Source organism: Diadema antillarum, unplaced genomic scaffold (assembly GCF_040938485.1).
Source record: "Diadema antillarum isolate AM-2024a unplaced genomic scaffold, OU_Dant_1.0 scf00000051, whole genome shotgun sequence".
Taxonomy (NCBI): Eukaryota; Metazoa; Echinodermata; class Echinoidea; order Diadematoida; family Diadematidae; genus Diadema; species Diadema antillarum.
Genome location: NW_027270940.1, coordinates 173,604 through 192,550, shown reverse-complemented (window position 1 = coordinate 192,550; position 18,947 = coordinate 173,604). Strand labels below are relative to the sequence as shown.

At 39.6% G+C, this 18,947-nt stretch overlaps 1 protein-coding gene across 1 annotated transcript in view; it reads left to right on the top strand.

The window, feature by feature from the left end:
• The window catches only part of LOC139715596 (uncharacterized), a 48,513-nt gene that overhangs the window by 27,748 nt on the left and 1,818 nt on the right, over positions 1–18,947 (top strand). Inside the window, exons 2-4 of the mRNA XM_071627157.1 lie at positions 15,108–15,661; positions 16,542–16,886; positions 18,229–18,430. Of these exons, the coding sequence (XP_071483258.1) occupies positions 15,108–15,661; positions 16,542–16,886; positions 18,229–18,393 (1,064 nt within the window). The 3' untranslated portion in view covers positions 18,394–18,430. The remainder of the gene's footprint in view (positions 1–15,107; positions 15,662–16,541; positions 16,887–18,228; positions 18,431–18,947) is intronic.

Sequence of the window (18,947 nt, the reverse complement as noted above, 5' to 3'; positions counted from 1 at the left end):
GGGAACCCCGCAGTGTGAAAGGTCACTCGGTTGAAACCTAGGGGAAGCCTAGGTGAAACACCGATGAAATTTTGGGCAATTTTTACCCGAGAAGCGTCCTGGGTGAACACCGATAGTTCAACGAGAGATCACCCGGTGGTTCACCGAGAGCGCCCAGTGTGAAAGGTTGTCTCGGTGAAACACCGGGGAAAATATGCAGATTATGTCAAAGGTCATGTTTTGTTTCTGGTCATGCACACGTTTTCAGCTAGCTAGCGCGCACTCGACCTCCCAAATCCACACGTACAGGGTACTAGTAATTCGTGTTTGTAAACATACACACGACATTACATAGTATAGTACTATATGTCGTTTCGTGTGCAATGTGGCGTTCACAGTGCGACGGCATTGTTTTGCATCGTGCTGGGCATAGTATTGTTTACTAGTAATTAGCACGCCGTGTACTGTATACAAAGCTGATATAGGTTTACAGTGTTTATGTACTTGATCGATTTGATGCTTCCTCCTTCTTCGTCTTCCTCTAGTGTCTAGCTCTTAACTCTTCCAGTAAAGTCTGATACAGTGCGCCTCTTGCTTGATTTTTTCGTATTTTGTGCTTTTCTCGTCAAGTGCTGGGTTTACAGTGTACAGGAGAAATCCGTTGACGTTTTGTGCTGTTGAAATTTGAAGGAATTTTGCAAATGGCTGGAATGACTTCAATTACGTAGCGATCGAGGCAGCAGTGAACGAAGAACTGAGCGGGACGTCGGCTGACGCTAGCCGCGTACGAGTCCCTCCTCCGAAAACTTGCCGAACATGGGATCGAAAAAACCCAAATCGCAGATGCAAAACAAACTCAAGTACATAAGATCACCCACGTTGCGAGCAGAAAACCCGTCTAGGGGAAAGTTTCTCCGAGAGCAGTGTGAAACGACGGCACTCAAACTTTCACCGAGACGGGCAGCGGGAAAGGGGTATAAGACAGGCTAGGACTTTTCCACTTGTATTTCATGACCCTTTTCTCTGTCTTCTGCATGTTTTAATGCCAATAACACATCTGTTTGGGTCAGACCCATACAATAGGTGCCAGCTTATAATTGCTGTAAGAACTCCCAATATGTCCCCGACATCATAAGAGTCAAGTTACACTGAATTTAGAGTGTATGAATAAGATTGTACATCATGATTTGCCACTTGAAGAAGAAGTGGGTTAATATTTGAGTGCAATTCAATGGATTAGTAAAGTTTCGACTTGCTTTTCAATCTTAACCTTTGACCTGATGGGTCGTATTTTTTTATATCAGCTCATTTTGTTGGGCTGTTGAAATTTTTGTTAAAGATTGATTTAACAATGGAATAGATTGCTCTTAAATGTTTGTATATTACAACTCTGTAGTTGTTCCCTTAATCCAATTCATTGGATGGATTTAAAAAAAGTGCCTCCAAACAGCTTTTTTTTAAATCAAAATTAGTGTTGTCCCTGTTGACCCCAAATTTGGGGTCAATAGGGACAGCATCATTTTATCAAAAAACATACTTTTCCCCCAAATATTTATTTTCTTTCACAATACCAAATTAAAGGTATTTTAGGTGGACATAAAATCCCCAAATAAGATTGAGTCTCTGGGCTGCATGAAAAAAAATACAAGCAAAAGAACTTTAAATTTGTCCCTATTCACCCCGTTTTACGGTAGTTCATTTAAATTCAGGATGATTCAGGGGTACAATTGTGCCGTGATTATTTCACCCTTCCAATTTTGAAGTGGTTTCTCAGATGCAAAAATCGGTGTGACACGATGAACGCAAAGTTTCCATAAATAGAAAGAGTTTTCTTTCTCTCCCGAATGCCAGACTAGATCTGAAGATTCACAAGGTCCTGGCAAAGTAATCACTAGTCGACACAACAAGTACAACATTGTGTGCGAAGTGCAAAGGCACATGGATACAAGCTGTTCCGTATCACCAAAGAATCTTGGTTTTTGATGGGATACTAGGCAGGTCCTTCTCACTGGCAAAAATTGCAACTTCATCTTGACTTTTACAAAAGCACATGAGCTTTAAGCTTTTCCATTCTCATTATAAGACAAACTTGGCAAATTTATTTACACATTTATTCTTGTAACATTGAAGAAAATATGACAATTTTTGTTTACATGCATGGATGGCTCCTCAGCATTCTCCTTTGATTAAAGGACAAGTTCACCTTCATAAACATAAGGATTGAGAGAATGCAGCAATATTAGTAGAACACATCAGTGAAAGTTTGAGGAAAATTGGACAATCGATGCAAAAGTTATGAATTTTTAAAATTTTTGTGTTGGAACCACTGGATGAGGAGACTACTACAGCTTGTGAGTCATATGCGTACAACAGTATAAAGAAAATGTAAAAGAAAATGTAACATATTTTCACTTTTTTCGCATAATAAAAGAGCACTTGACTTGCCTCTTTCTAAAGGCGGGGGAATAATATTACCCATAACATTTGTCGGTAACGAGTCAGGGGAATGTGTACTTTTTTCAAAAGAAGGAATTTTGTGAAATTCTCTTTATATTTTCCTTATATTGTTGTATGCATGTGACATCTAAGTTTTTAATACACTGCAGTAGTCTTCTCATCTAGCGGTTACTGCACAAAAACTTCAAAAATTCATAACTTTTGAACGGATTGTCTGATTTTCCTCAAACTTTCACTGATGTGTTCTTCTAATATTGCTACATTCTCTCAATCCTTATGTTTATGAAGGTGAACTTGTCCTTTAAATGATGTAAATCATAGCCTGGCTGGCTAGCTACACATTTCTGTACCCAGGTACATGTACCATGGCTGCCGGCAGAATGTCACAATAAGCAAATTCTATTTCAAAGTTTTTGTTGAGATCGTTTTCGTTGCAAAAATGTCCCGGCCAACCTAGTTCGGAATTCAAAAAATGTACCTTGATCTTTCTTGCAATGTTTTGAGCAGAGATTCCAACCCCAAGCACCTTCTGATCTGGAGATTCTCTCGCCTGAAACCCCTAGCAAACGGGAGACTCCAACTGGATGTGCACGAAGCGCACATCACAAGCGCGAAGTTCTTTGCGGTCTAGGGTTCTAGATGCTCTCTCGCGCTATCTAAGGCTTATTTTTCAACATACAATGAAAATATAAAGTAAGAAATCATTTCAAGTGGGAGAAATGAAATCTCAAGCGGGAGAACGGGAGATTCTGGAAAAAATGGGCTTTCGGCGGGAGATCTCCCGTCGAAAGCGGGAGATTTGGAGTCTCTGTTTGAGTGGCATCTGAATGTACGTAGTTGCCTGATAATAATGGAAAGAAATGCCTAGTATTTATTTTGTCACAGTATTCCACCTGCTACATACAATGTAGATGACCTGACTTTAAAAATCTTATCAGAAAAAAATACAGACTGTGGGAACATTACAAGTCAGGTGTGTTTCACTTTTACAGTAGCAAAGTTTACAGACTTGTGGTAACATTCTTTTTGAAACCACCTCAGATGGTATGGAAATATAACTACCCTATTTAATGTCTTAATATGAGCGATCTCTGGTTGTGATCAAATATTTATCTTCAGCAGTCAGACAGTGTGTGACTTATCTGCCAGAAGTTTTGACCTTATCTAAACAGATAGCCTGCATTCCAGACCTTTTTGTATTTTTAGGTCTTGTCGGGAATGATTGCGATGTAAATGTGATTTGAGGCTTTTTACATTGAAGATATAAAAGGGAAGAAATAGCATGATTAATTTTATGATACACGTGTATGCCGTGTAAGAAAGGAGCTTAAGATGTTAGTGAAGACTCTGTATTGTAGTACATACAAAAGTTATTGTATGTAGTCCCACCTATGCATATCTGTGTGGATCTGGGATGAGTAAGCACTCTGATTTTCAAAAGGGGAAATACAAAAAAAAAAAAAAAAAAAGACCAAGGGGAAAAAAAAAAAAAGACCAAGGGAAAAAAAAAACAGAAGAAAGTTACAATTGTAATTTGTATGAACATTACGGTTCATAATGTGTTTGGTCAACTGAACAATGGTTATGGTCCTCTTTTAGCCTATGATCTCAAGTTGCTGCCATTGTGTAAAAAGTACAGTGGGATCCGTTTGTACCCCAATAGTGGCAAATGTGGTCCCTCAGTGTACAATGGATTTGATTTGATAATAATCAATTGGGTTAGCGTAGTTTGTTTACTGCAGTGCCCAGAATGCTCCCAAGTAAATTTTGCCAAGAACTGCATGGCACCATGCAGAGCCATAAATCCACCAAATTGGTCCCCTTCATGGGGCGTACAACAAGGCAATATCGCTGAAACCAAGACTAATACACCCTCTCGATGGCTCTACCAGCAGGTACAATGTACAAAATAGTATCTTGCATATATTTGTATAGTACAATGTGCAGCTTATGTGAAGGAATTATTAATCGCCTTTTTTTGTTTGCGAGGTTGTTGTTTTTTTTTGGTCCATCTTGAGTCTGAAGTGGATACAGAAACAAAGAATGTCAGTTCTAAATTAATCTTCTAAACATCAGGGAATGTTAGGGAAAAATAAGTAAACATGAGAGGTAGAACATATCACACAAGCATTATGCAACAACTGCTATGTAGGGCCTAATGGGTACGTGGATGTACAGCTGTATGTGAATCTATGGTGAATGTTGGAAATGGAATCATTTTTTTAGATAGCCATCTCATAGTGCATGTTATTATGATTCAGCTACTAACCCTGTATTATCCCTTAATATGCCATGCAACTAAAATCCACTGACAGGCAAGCCAAATAAAATTGTTACTTGCCCAAGTTTGTTAATTTGGGCAAGTTGGATTCAAATCTGTTAAATACAAATTGATCAACAATCTGCCTTTAAAATAGGTTACAATTTTCTTGTATACTGGTAGATATGGTTAAATGTTAATATGGTAATCTTCTGGTTGATGATAGTTAATGTAGTTGAAAAGTTTTGCTATTCCAATGTGTAAAGAGAGACATGTAAACAAACATTGGAAACTGTCTCAAATGGGGGGAACATACATTGTAATCATTTTTATAATGTATACAAGTAGCTTGTGCATCATGAATTTCTGTACTTGTAAGGAGTTTTACCAAGCCTCCAGCAACAACAGCCAATAGGCCTAAACCCCAGTCATACATGTATGTCTGAGACATAAATTCGTGTTTACGATAGCTACCCCTTAAAGTGACCATGCTTATCATGACCATGATTGGCTGCACAGTTTTGTGGACAATCAGTTGGTGCATCCCTTTCCTACTAACCAAGGATAAAAGAAAAATGGTTGTTTGTATAGAGAAAGGAGCATTCAGTTGCAACAATGTGTAGATGTCATTGGTCAGTGCTGTACCTCCTTTTGTATGCATTGTATAAAACCATGGAGCTGAATAGTTTCATAGACAGTCAGTTTCTTCCCCTTCCCCTCCCCAGTCCCCCCCCCCCCCCCCCCCCCCCCCACACACACACACACACACACACGTGCCAACTTAGGGGATGGCTAGTAACTGATCAGTGGGAATGCTGGGAATGATTGTTCCAATCCTTGTAGGAATCATTTAAAATTGAAAATTATTTGCTTCAGAACGGTTTCATATTCAATTTAAATGTGCAGTTTAAGGTCCCGTCACTGTACAGGCATGCTAACCTGGAAACATTAAACTGCACATTGCTTGAATATGAGACCACTCTGAAGCAAATAATTTTCACACAACAATAGATTTATCATTTAGGGGCCCACTCCTAAATGAATCTCACAAGGATTGGAACAATCTTCCTCCAGCATTCCCACTGATTCCCACTGATTAGTTACAAGCCATCCCCTTTAAGTGCTGCAAAAAAGAAAGCAAACAAGCAAGCAAAAAGGTGGCTGTTCATCAGAAAAAAATAGGAACTTGGTGGTAGTGATGTGTAACAGCACCATAACAAGGCCATCATGTGCTATTAAATAGTGAGAACAGGGAGATAAATGTTATATGAATCTCCTTCAGTGATTGTCCCGAGAAGAAAAGGTGAGCCAATCAGTGCGTGGCGAAAGTGAGATTGGATGTGTCACCGCCGAACAGAGCACAGAAAGAAAGTAGAGAGAAAAAGATGTTGTATCACTGCCAAGCAAAACCAAGAGTACTTGGGGACTCAATGTATCCACAATAAAAGTGTGAGTCCGTTATGTCATTGCATTTGTATTCTTCCCATTTCCCCAGCTATTAGTTTTAAAAGCACAGCACCAGAAGCGTATTAAAAATGGAGGGTAGGTTTGCTGCAGATTGGAAGAGAGCAAATCTGTATAAAGTGTGTTTACTGCGCCAAGGGTATATTCTATTTTATACTGTCCATGAAGGCCAGAGGACCTCCCATAAACTATATAAACCATTTGAAGCCCGAAGCACTCACGCTATTTATAAACCTCCCTGTTTTGTTTTTTTTTTCCTCATGCCATTTGTGCTTGTACAGTAGAGAAATATTCAATGTAACGTCATCCCTCTCTTTGAAAAGACAAAATGGTGGTGGGGGGGGGGGGGGCATCCATTTAGCCTTAAAGGGATACTGTAAAACATGATATATTCGCAGCATGAAATTTTCGCGAATTGGAGCTGGCAGCCTTTTTTGCGGCATGAAATTTTCGCGAATTGCCACTGGCGTTCAATGCATATAGTGTAGACAAAAACTTTCGCGTGCATTTTAATTTCGCGAATTTTGGCGCTTGCGAAATTCGCGAAATTAAAATGCACTCGAAAATTTCTTGTTTTACAGTAGTTGGTATTGGTGGAGATGTGAATTTGGCTTTTAACTTTTTTCGAGATACCAGGAAATCACTTATGAAATGAAATAGTACAGAGGATACCTAGGAGGAATTCAAAGTTTATTTGATGAAAATCGGTTTTCGTGTTGCTGAGGCACCCCAAAACAAAGTAAAATCAAAGCGATCGTAATAAAAGCTGGGTCCCACCTTTTATTAGGGTCGCTCTTTTTTGGATATCTCAACCATTTCAAAACCAATTTTCATCAAATAAACGCTGAATTCCTCTTAAAATTACATGCTTTTTCATATTTCATTAAAAAGTTTGTCATTATCTCACCAAAAGATGTTAGAAATCTGAAGTTAGGTCTCAACCGAAACTGTACAATCCCTTTAAGGTTGTGTACATGTCCAAACCAAGATCCTGTGGCATCATGTTTTAAATCAAATATAGCTTTTAAGTGATTACAAAATCTTAATACATATTAAATATGATTACCAAAAGATTTTGTAATGCACCTTTTCTTGTTATAGACTGAACATAACTTGTATGTTTCAATGTTCACACCATGAATATGATTATTAAATAAAAGACATTGCAGGGTACTATGAATCTACGTGTATCTGAATCAACGTGCATTTGAATTGCTTAGTCTCTCGGTAAAACTAGAGGACAGTAAGGAGTTGTCTGTCCCTTTAAAATGTGAACCGTATTTGTCCGCCCACGATTGAGTGATTGTTACTGCAGATGACTGATTGGAAACACTTGTAACGGGTATGACGGTGAACCCTCCCATTTTAAACATTTCATTATGTAAACAACCAATAGATTATAATGCACTCTATCAAACATTGGAATTTGGACATGAATTGATAAGCCGGTTTAAATGAGTATTCAAATTTGTGGTCCCCACCCCTCAAAAAAAAAAATCAACGAAAGAACAATTGCATTCACCTGTTTCATTTCATCCGTGTTCAACGGTATGTTTGCAAAATTTGTAGGAAACATTTCAGTTTGTGCTGGTCTGGCCTGTCACTGGCTGGAAAGATCTTGCCGTGAGAAATTTGAAAATCTGCCGTCAAATACCTTGCCGTACTCCACCCACAATCATAAATATGATAAAATAAGATACATTTTTATCAAGGAGCAGCACTGACAAATATTATGTATTAAAGTGTGTGTTTATAGTTTAATCTTCTTGATTGACCGGTGATGCACTGAGATATTTCATTTGCAAAAAGCAAGTATGTGAAATTACAAGTATATTGTAAAAGCACAAACAATCATCAAACATTATCTTCCATCGATGTAATATGTGAGATCGTGAAAGACGTTGATAAAGAAAAGTATGTATTGCAGCACTATATGTTTTATGATATTGCAGATTGCAATCGTCTGAAGTTCACTTTGCTTTGCTCTTTGAATATTTCACCATTTTTACAATTTAAGTTTATTGACTATCCCCCATTTATACCAGGGTCTTTGTTACTGTACAAATATCCGAGCTCTGTTGTTGACAGTGAAAGCGAGCTATCTATACTCTTTGCTTTCAAACATCATGTGCAAATAGCATTGTCTTGTAAAGAGACTACAGTACAATGTGTATGTACAATGTTTAAAGGTATTCTAAATGTAGAGGCAACACTGCGAGACTTGACGTGATGCCTGACTGAAGTCGTTCACGACGTGTGTGAGGTCTCGTACCTGGGGTCTTGTACCTGCAAAGTATGCAAGTATAGGGCCTGACTCTGAAGTACTATGGGTGGTGAGGCAAATGACTGGATTTTGGGATCAAGGAACGATACAGTATGTACATTGTCTATAATTATTGCAGAAAAGCCTCATGTTCCAAGGTCACCAATGCAAAAAAAGATGGTATTATTATTATTATTATTATTATTATTATTATTATTATTATTATTATTGTTGTTATTATTTAAATTATTATTATTGTTATTATTTAAATTATTATTATTGTTATGATTATTATTATTATCATTATTATTATTGTTATTATCACTATCACTATTGTTACTATTACTATTACTATTACTATACAACTACTGCTACTACTACTACTACTAACAATAATAATAATAATAATGATAATGATTTAAATGATAATAATAATAATAATATCAATTTATAAAGCACAAAATGTTAGGGTTGTGTATGTCTATAAAAATTATATTTGGTTCTTTGTGCAAACATTTTATGGGAGGAATTGTTTCAGGAGCAAATGTCACAGAACTGACATGTAAGTGAATGACTAGTGAATGATATCAGACTTCAAAAAGAAAAAAAAAATAGGAGTTGCTCAGACCTCATAAATCTATGAAGTGAAATGACTTCCAGGCCAACTAGCTTGTCTGTACTGCAAAGAAAGGCAATGAAGTACAATTCACAGTACTTTAATAAGCTCATTCTATTTTTATATGATGATGGTGATGATGATGGGGGGGGGGGGGGGGTGGGGGGGGGGGGTTACCATTCAACTGGCCTATCAAAGTGACTGGTGGGTTAGCCTCGTATTCAGACCGCTCTGCAATATTCTCACTCACCAGAGGAGAGTGACAAGGAATGACAGCAAGGAGAGGGTGGAGAAGAGAAGTCAAGAAGCAGTCGCTGTCTTTAGTTCAGACTACATGATGCATAACACTGCATTGTACATGATTTGATATTTAGGTATCTCTATAAAATGATAATACGCAAATATTCACTTGCTTGATCGCAAACTACACTTCTGTGTGTTAGTTTTTGTCTGCACTTGCTCAAAACATTGCTGGTTTATATAGTATGCATATGGAGCACGTGGCATAGTGGATTAGACTCTTGACTTTGAATCGAAGGTCCTGAGTTCAAATCCCATCAAGTGCCTACATCCTCGGACAAGATGTTTTTACCCACCATGTCCCTCATGTCCCAGGTGTGTAAACGGGTACCTGGCAACGCTAGGGTAATGATAATGGCAGGGCCTCTGGTAGAGCAGTGGCAACACTGAAGGGGCTACCGTGGATATAGAAGACCATAATACAGTATGTCCCCCAAAAATTACCATTGGATTTCTGCATTGATAATTTTCAGTATGATTAAACTATCTGACTGAATGCTATTTCCGGGTCTAAACATATAACATCTTGACCAGTCCTACATATTTTGCAGAAAACCCCAATCAATTTGGTGAAGTGGTCACAACGAAATGTAGATCATTGTAAAGCATGTCATGATGTCATGGATCTGTTTCTTCCTAGTTTAGCACTTGGCTGCTCTTGGATCTGCTTGGAGGGAAGGGATTCCTGACATGCTCTACAAAGATCCTCATTTCTCTTTGACCATTGAAGCACAGTGGGAGGGGTTTTCTGTAAGATGTGTGTAGAAAGTTTAGTTTCACACCTTGAAATTGTATTTGGATTGATTCACTTTTTTTGAATGTATCGTTTTTTTTGGACGTACATGCGTGTACAGTATTATCATTAATTTCAGTAGGGATCTTCTACTAAAATTACAATATCTGTAAGCATTAATTGATAAGTTTGTTATGTCTTGCTTTAATAATATGATGAGTCTTTACCAGCTGCAGTGATTTCTGAATGATGGCTTCATATTATATGCTATGTTGACAGCTTTGAACCCGCAAAAAGGAAATATGTGGCAGTCTGACATTTTGCGACTTGAGAGAGTGCAAGGACCCCCATCTGGAGTGGGAATACCACCGGTAGGGAATGGGGCTTGGGGTTGGAGGTAATGAATTGTGGAGACACTCTGGGGCTTGGATCTAATTTGGCATCGCACATCACATACAGTATGTATGTACCACGGTGTGTGATTTTTAGGCTCAATTGATGTAAAGGTCAAGGTTTGAGATGTGTGTGTGTGTGTGTGTGTGTGTGTGTATCTGTGTATGTGTGTGTATGTGTGTTTGTTTGTGGGAGCTGGTGTTGGTGTGTATTCCTTTGGGTATACACTTGAGTTTAAATTACATCTGACACATGGCAATGCCATAACAACAACTTTAGCTCTTTTCCTCTGAGTAATTGTTTTTTTTTTTGGGGGGGGGGAATTATTTGTTTTATAGGGGCCCATTTTCTCTCTGTTCTTTTCTTTAGAACACAACAGAACTTTTAAAAAAATATATTGGGTACTCAACTACCAGCTAACAACGACAACAACAACAACAAACATAGGATAGGTTTATGCAAATCAATGAATAAATTTTTTTTCATGCAAACTTTTGAAAGTGTGGCATGTGCAGTCTTGTACTGTACATAGTTCATACAAATCATGTAGTACGATGTTCATGTAACTTGATGAGTTCAGCTTTGATTCCAGGCAGGAAGGAAGTGATTGAATGTCATGAGGTATATATTACATTTCCTTTTTGAACCAAAACAAATAAAACAAAACAAAACAAAACAAAACAAAACAGCATCCATAACTGTGTAATCTAGGAAGAATGTGAAATACACATGTGCCTCCAAAGTTTCATACAAAAATCGACTACTAAAACAGTGTATTGTGAATATGGCACATATTTTGATGACAACCCCTCCCCTCACAAACGAAAAAGAAGGGAAATTAGTGAGAGCTCTTTCACAGTCAGCATTTTGACACACGTTGGGGAGCAGATATCCGTTGTGTTGTTTTTGTAGGTTTCTCACTGTTGAATGTATATCTCTGTCAATGATATTTTCTGGCAATGTGTGATGGCAGGGGTTGGTTTTTGGTAAAAGTTGCCTGGCAACTTTCACCAAAAATGTTTATTTTTTGTTTTTGTTTAAAACCCTGATGAAGATCAAGTTGTATTTCTGCTTTATCTAAAAAGAAATTCTTTCCTCTCTTTCTAATATTTTTCTTATACTGGGTTATTATTTTTCTTAATCTTAGCAAATTGTGGGACAGTGCTATGTACATTGACAATAAGTTGTTAAACAGAAAAAAACAACAACAAATAAATCAGGATGTGTATTCACACACACATATTCTATTTTGATGAAAAGCAGAAACCACTGGAATATATCATATCAAATATCAGACCGCGAATCAGAAAGTCTCGAGTGCAGCCACCCCTTCAGCTAGTCTTTAAAGCCAGGCTGTTTCACCATAAAATGCCAGTCTATTTCAATTTTTTTTTTTTTTATTTAATTTTTATTAATGTGCAAAGTTGACATGATTGTGTTATTCCAAAATATCAGAGGTTTGATGCACTTGTATTTTATGATTTTGATAATATCCTGTCGGGAGTTCAATTCTAAAAATGTGGTTTGATATCATAAATCAGTACGTTGTATAGCTGAAGAGTTTTTATGAAGGCATGTCTCAGTGGTGTGTGGAATTGACCTATTGTGTACGTCACATCAACGCCTAATTTCTTCCATGCCTGACTGCTGTACCTAAATGGCGGAACTGATTTTACAACAAGTGCCAAGATTGTGTTTACGGCCAGGTTTGCCATAGATATGTTTACCTTTCCTGCCCACGGTTCATGAAAATTAAAGTGGGACAACTGAGTAATATTGTCCGAAAAATGTATGATAGTTGAGTCTTTCAGCCTTTTGAGCCTGCAGGTCATGTGCTGTATTTTTTTCACTGTGTTCTTGCTTTCCCAAATTTTGCAAGTTGACTGATGTTCATGAAATCGTCAACTTGCAAAGTGTTGTTGCCTGTATTAAACACAGACAAGCTGTGATTTTTCTTCAGAGTAGAAAATCATTAATTTTTTGTCATGTACAAATCTAGTGCCATATTTCTCATTATGTCATTTCTGCAGGGATGCCAAGTTCCAAAAAAATTTATGAGTGAGATTTTCATGACTTAGCATCTCGGCATGGGAATGTGTGCGCAAACGAGGGTGTGGGAGGGGTTCCCGCCCCCCCCCCCCCCCCCTGTAGCCTCCCACGGTAGGGAGCTTTTTCAATTTTTAGCTCTTAATGGTGCGATCAGGTGCATACTTAAGTGACTGTTATTTACTTATTTTGAAAGACAAAAGGGAAATATACCTTCATTTGCAACTATCACTTCAATCTTTTGAGCTATGCTCATTATTATAGGCCCAAGTTGCAGACTTCGCCCGATGCGTGAGAAAAATGGGTGCCATGCGTGAGATCGTGAGATGGCCTGTAAATGCTCGAGTCTCACGCAGAATGCGTGAGACTTGGTAGCTCTGCTTCTGTTCGGGATCACAATATCAATGACAGGCAAAATTGTCATGATGTCATGTCAAGTCCCAATTCACACTGATATTCTAGATGGCAACTTGTGTACATAGTATGATATTAATTAGGTTATGATATTAAAGTGTAAACTCAACCATGGGGGTGCCGTGTGAAAGTGGATAAGACTCGCGACTCCCAATCGGAGGACCCGCGTTCGATTCAGTGCTTGTGTCCTTGGACAAGATGATTTTTACCCACCATGTCCCTCTCGACCCAGGTGTATATTAAAATGGGCACCTGGCCATGCTCAGGAAATAATAATGGCAGGGCCCTGTGGTGGGGCAGTGGCAACACTGAAGAGGGGCTACCCTGGATAAAAAAGACCTAGTAATTTTTATCATTACATTGTATTATCATTATTAACTGGCCTTCACTACTCTAAACCCTATTAAAAGTGTCCTTGTCAGTGTCATGCGGTTAAAGGGTTTTACAGAGCACAGTGTGTAAATAGACACAATAGCAGGTATCTACAGTACACAAGGGTGTGTTTTATGTGAATGGGACGATTACGCTGGAATTTGTTATCAGCGTGCCTTGATGTCCAGTGTTAAAGCTGTCGCACCCAGATTTACACAATGGGTTGATTACATTCATCCTATAAAACAAATAGTATAGCGAAATAAATTGTGTGTAATCTGCATGGCTGCGTCATTTCTTTTTTCTTTTTCTTTTTGTTTGTAGTAATAATACCATTTGATACACCTGTCAGTCAATCTTGGATACATGTGAGAATACTCTTTATGTGGTGAAAATTACACGATGTAGATGGTTTTATTTTCATGAATTTTATAGCAAATTGCCTTTGAACCACAAATATAAGATTGCCCTATAACGACAGCGTGCAATAGTAGAAACGCACTCTGAGAGCACAGACCTCCACCAAGCAGCTCACTTCCACCCATACATGAACACTGAAAATCGCCCAGATTCCCAATATAGAAGCCTTTTGTTACGTCATTAGTTTTCCAGCTACCTGGCACCTCATCCAAGCAGAGCATGCGCTTTAGAACGCATATGCAAACCTCAAAATTTGTGCAGCTTGAACTCCCAAGTTCATTGACCCTGTCTGAAAAAAAAAAGCAAAAAATCTTTCCAAAAAAGTGAAAATACTTTAAAAATCCATAAAAATTTGCGGATCACTACCAAAAGTTATCATCTGTTCGTTGTGTCATTATCGACTTTTCCTGCAAGTTTTGTTCAAATGCGTGTACAATTTTTTTGAGCTATTTTGCAACCAGACAAACAAACAAACCAACGTTGATGAAAGCATAACCTCCTGCCTTGGCGGAGGTAATAAAACAAACAAACAGATCAAGCTGTGCCAATGCTGGATCGTGTACAACTACATGTAGTAGTATTAACTCCTGTACATAGTAGGTCTAGTACACTACGTGGGCCATGACATAGCAATATCTGGGGCATGTAGCAACACACTAGTACAGCACTTGAATGCAGAACACACCACTTGTTTATGTACAGGGAATAACCATGTAGAAACATTCAGTACTAGTATAATGAATGCAAACATAAGGGAACTAACAAGAAAAAAAATGTAATTATTCATGATTATATATCAGTAAATGAAAAATGAGCAAAGAAAACGGGATTATATTGTTGCCTGTTACTCGTTTTTATCCATTTTGTGAAATTGAAAGAACATGTAGTGATTGCTAGACCCTCTCAACCATGAAATGACCAACCCATTCTGAATATTATATGTCCAGCAGGTAGTAATGAACTTAATCAATTGGCTATTAAAATCATCTGCACAGTGCAAAAATTTTCAGCTCGTACAGTTAGTCAAGGGTTTTATGTTGTGTTAATACCGCAAAAGTTGATTTCATTGTACACTGTTGTAACAAGTGAACCTGCGAACGAACTGTCAGTACATGTATGTAATCTGCAAGATTATAAAGTCTTTAAAAAAAAATGTTTATCAATATTACTCTCAGGTATTTGTAGATATGGATTGTAAGAGTGCTATTGAATTATATAAAACTGATCACTGACATTGTTTGCATTATTTTGCACTATTTTCCACTGGGTCCCTAGTTTTTCTGCCATACTTAATTCTTGCACATCTCAAAATTTAAGAATGCTATAAAGTACCACCATGATTAACCCTGGTATCTTTCTGTGTTGTTGTTTTTTTCTGCTGCTGATACAGGATCCCCTGCAGACCTGAGCGGTCTTCAGTCCGGCGACCGCGTCATCGAGGTCGATGGCGTCAACATCGAACGGGAAACCCACTCGCAGGTGGTTGCACGCATCAAAGCCGGCCGCGGCAAGACGAGTCTGCTGGTCGTCGACAAGGACCTCGACATGTACTGCCGCAAGAACGGCATCACGATAAAGGCCAGCATGGCCGGGGAGGACATTGTGCAGATGAACGGCGACCACCAAGAGGAGACGGAGCCGGGACCGGAGCCGCGCGTGAACGGCGAGGTCGCGGTCGTCAGCGTGGAGGCACAGCCGGAGGAGTCGTCGCCCGAGAGGGAGGCAGAGGAGGAACCCGAGGGCGAACCGGAGTACGCACAGATCGAGAGACGGGAGGAGGAACCCACCGAGGAGAAGGAGGAGGAGCAGGAGGATGAGGTGGCGAATGCTATCGCCACGGCGACTGCCGAGGCGGAGACGGGAGAGGAGGAAAGGAGAGAGGTGGAAGAGGAGGTGGCAGTAGAGCCAGAGGAGTCTGCCGTCGTAGAGAGTGTTCCAGTCGTAGTGAGTGCTTGTGTTAACTATCATTTATTAAAAGCATTTCATCACGTTCCATTTAAATAATCACATCTGTCCCTGCATCACAAAAGCAGCATAAAATCTCCAGGCAGTGTTCTTACTTTTAAAGCAAAAGTGTCTTTACCATGTTGCATCTCATAAAAGAAGAGATTCGCATCTGTAAAGTGATCAAGTAATCTTTTTATGCATGTTTATTGAATTCAAGCAGGGGTTGTATTAAATCTTTCTGCAATGCAAGATTTGCAGTAAAATGCAGAGTTGCAAAGTTTTTTGCTGTTCTAGCATGTGTATGTGTTTGGCTTTATTTGTACACCAGCAAGCTCAATGTGAGTATCTTCATTTACAGGGTTGCAAAGTTGATAATGACAAGGTAATATTCTTGGCATCAGTATTACTCTAGGACTCAGTCGGTCAAGCATTGGTAAATGCATTGTCATGGCATGAAGAAGAATGGCCACAGTGACATCTAATGTATTATTCAAGTTGTCATTGTGTCCATTACAGGAAAAGTAATTTGGAGATAACGAGTGAAAATATCAAGCTGTCAAGAGGGCTGTTTGATGGAAAAACACCAAAAGACATGATTCAGAGATAGGAAGGATTAAACAAAGTAATCAGGAAAATGGTGAAACAAATCTCTTGCTCTTCATGATCTGCCAAACAGAATCTTAAGTAGAGAGATCCAAAAAAACAAATACATCCTAAAAATTTAGATTAAAAAAAGAGTATCAATGGCTGCAGCGAATCGAGCGAAATGGTGTTGAAAATTGGCAGCTTTTGTGAATTATGCATAGATTGCTGTTGCTGCTGAAATGGCAGCAAATGGTTACCAAGATTATTCACAATTATTTTGTTGTTGTGTCAGGCACCCGCTGTAGACAGAGACGAAGACGAAGATGCATCGGTCCCTGAGCCCGAGCCCGAGCCAACCCTAGAAGCGGCCTCAGAGCCCATCGTGGAGTCATCGCCACCTCATGACGAACCGGAGGTTGCCAGGGAATCGACACCGTCGCCGGAACCCGAACCCGAACCTGCCAGGGCTCCCACGCCCGAGCCAGAACCCGTGAGAGAACCAACCCCCGAACCGACTCCCGAGCCAGAACCGGAGCCCCCAAGAGAACCCACGCCAGAACCAACCCCCGCACCGGCACCAGCCCCTGCCCCAACCCCAAAACCTGAGCCTGTGGTTGCACCGGTTTCAGCCGCCAAGGTAACAGTCGGTAGACCTCCAAAGCATTCTGAATTCACAGGGATTAATCTGAAGTTGTACCACTCGGCTCTTGCTTCAATTGGAAGTGGAGCTTCTTATTTTTCTTGGTAATTAACTACATGTTCCCACTGGAACTGCTCTTTCTTTCTTGTGCTTTCAGCCAAATGATCCATACTTTTAAGTTAGAAAGGTTGTGAGGTTTGAGTTGACATTTTTCCTCTTCCCCCCCCCCCCCCCCCCAGATTTTGCATGTTATCTTCTTTAGTTTGAATGGTGACGTTGCTTCAGCCATGCCCAAATTCATCAGATGCTTTTGTTGATTGGGGAACAAATGAAATAGGACCCACCAAGAAATATTACACTCTGTGTATGTTCAGCACTACACTGTGTTTTTCATTCCTGAGAGGTCTTGTTGATTTAATATCTGGGTTGAGGTCTGACAAAAAGACCCTGAATAGGAAAAAGCTGTTGCTTTATATGTTACTAACAATATGAAGTTCGTTATTTAATAATGAAAACCAAGTTAGTGTACATACTGAGTCAAAATGTTACCATGCTCTGCCTATCACCACCCGCAACCCGTTCCTTCATGAATTCTGAAATGCCCATAGACGTAATATGCAAGCCACTGTGTTCCTGTACGGAATGGGTTAATAGCCAATTCTGTCTTGGAACTGGCTCTCAGGTCTTGTACTTGCAAGATGATACACTTAAAGAGAACCACAACTACGGATGAGCTGATTTTGCTGTTAGAAAAACAAACATTTTCCATAGACACCAGTCCTGCCCGAGACTACTGTGGACAAGTCTTTGGGTGCGTTCGAGCGCTCTCCTAAAGCGAACTGTACCGTACTGTACCCGCGCCAGAGGAGCGTTCGAACGCTCCTAAAGTGTACCGTATTGTACTGTATTGAGCCAAAAGTGGACCACTTCCTGATGTGCTCCAAAAGCGTACCAAAAGTTCACTGTAAAGAATGCGCTTATCATGCGCATACGTCACAATGCAAAGACACCATTCTCTTTGTTCGGGACAGGTGTAAGTAGTTCAAGCACCAGGTGGATGACATTCTTGCTATAAACAAGCGTGACCTTTTCTAAAAATAAATTGTGAGGTACGCTTTCTCCACAGAGCGCTCGAACCCTCCAAAACTGGCACAGTTTGGTACGGTACGCTTTAGTTCAGTTCGCTTTGGTTCGCTTCAGAGCGTTCGAACGCACCCTTTAACGGGTTTACTGATTGCAGTACAGTCTGGCAACTGAAAGAGCAGAATGAAAACATAATTATTCAGAAGTCTTTCTATCCTCTCCTCCTCCTCTTCTGTTTTCTTGTTCCGGTCAACAGACGGAGTCCACCCCGCCCCCCAGGCCTGCCGCGGCTCCGGACCAGACTGGCCTCAACCTGATGGACATGTCGAAAGCACGTCAGTTGGCCGGTGGTAGGAAGAAGAAGAAGCAGGCTTCGGCCAAGAACTGGGAAGACAAATACGCCGCCTTCAACAATCTATAAAAGGCACGGATGACGTATCTACCATGTGATGATAAAAGTGAGGCATAGTAAGGTCAAGACTTATCACTGTGGCCCAGTGGTTCTATCGTACATATCACATAAATGTTAGGACAAGGGTTCAAACCTTGCTTGTGCCCTGAGCCTCAAAGTGATTCTTGTTTTTGAGTCATCCTTATACTTTCAGCAATCTATAAAAGGCATGGATGATTTACAATGTATCTACCGTATGACGATAAAAGTGAGACTCAGTAAATACGAGACTTATAGTCACTGTGGCCCTGTGGTTCTATGTTTTTGTCACATAACATAACTGTTAGGACAAGGATTCAAACCTTGTTTCTGCCCTGAGCCTCAATGTGATTCTTTTTTTTTAAGTCAGCTTTATACTATCAGCAGGCTATAAAAGCCAGGGTTGATTTATCTGCCATGTGGCGATAGAAGTGAGGCTCAGGAAAGTCAAGAATATCACTGTGGCCCTGTGTTTCTATGCTATTATCACATAAATGTTAGGACAAGGGTTCAAACCTTATTTCTGCCCTGAGCCTTAAAGTGAT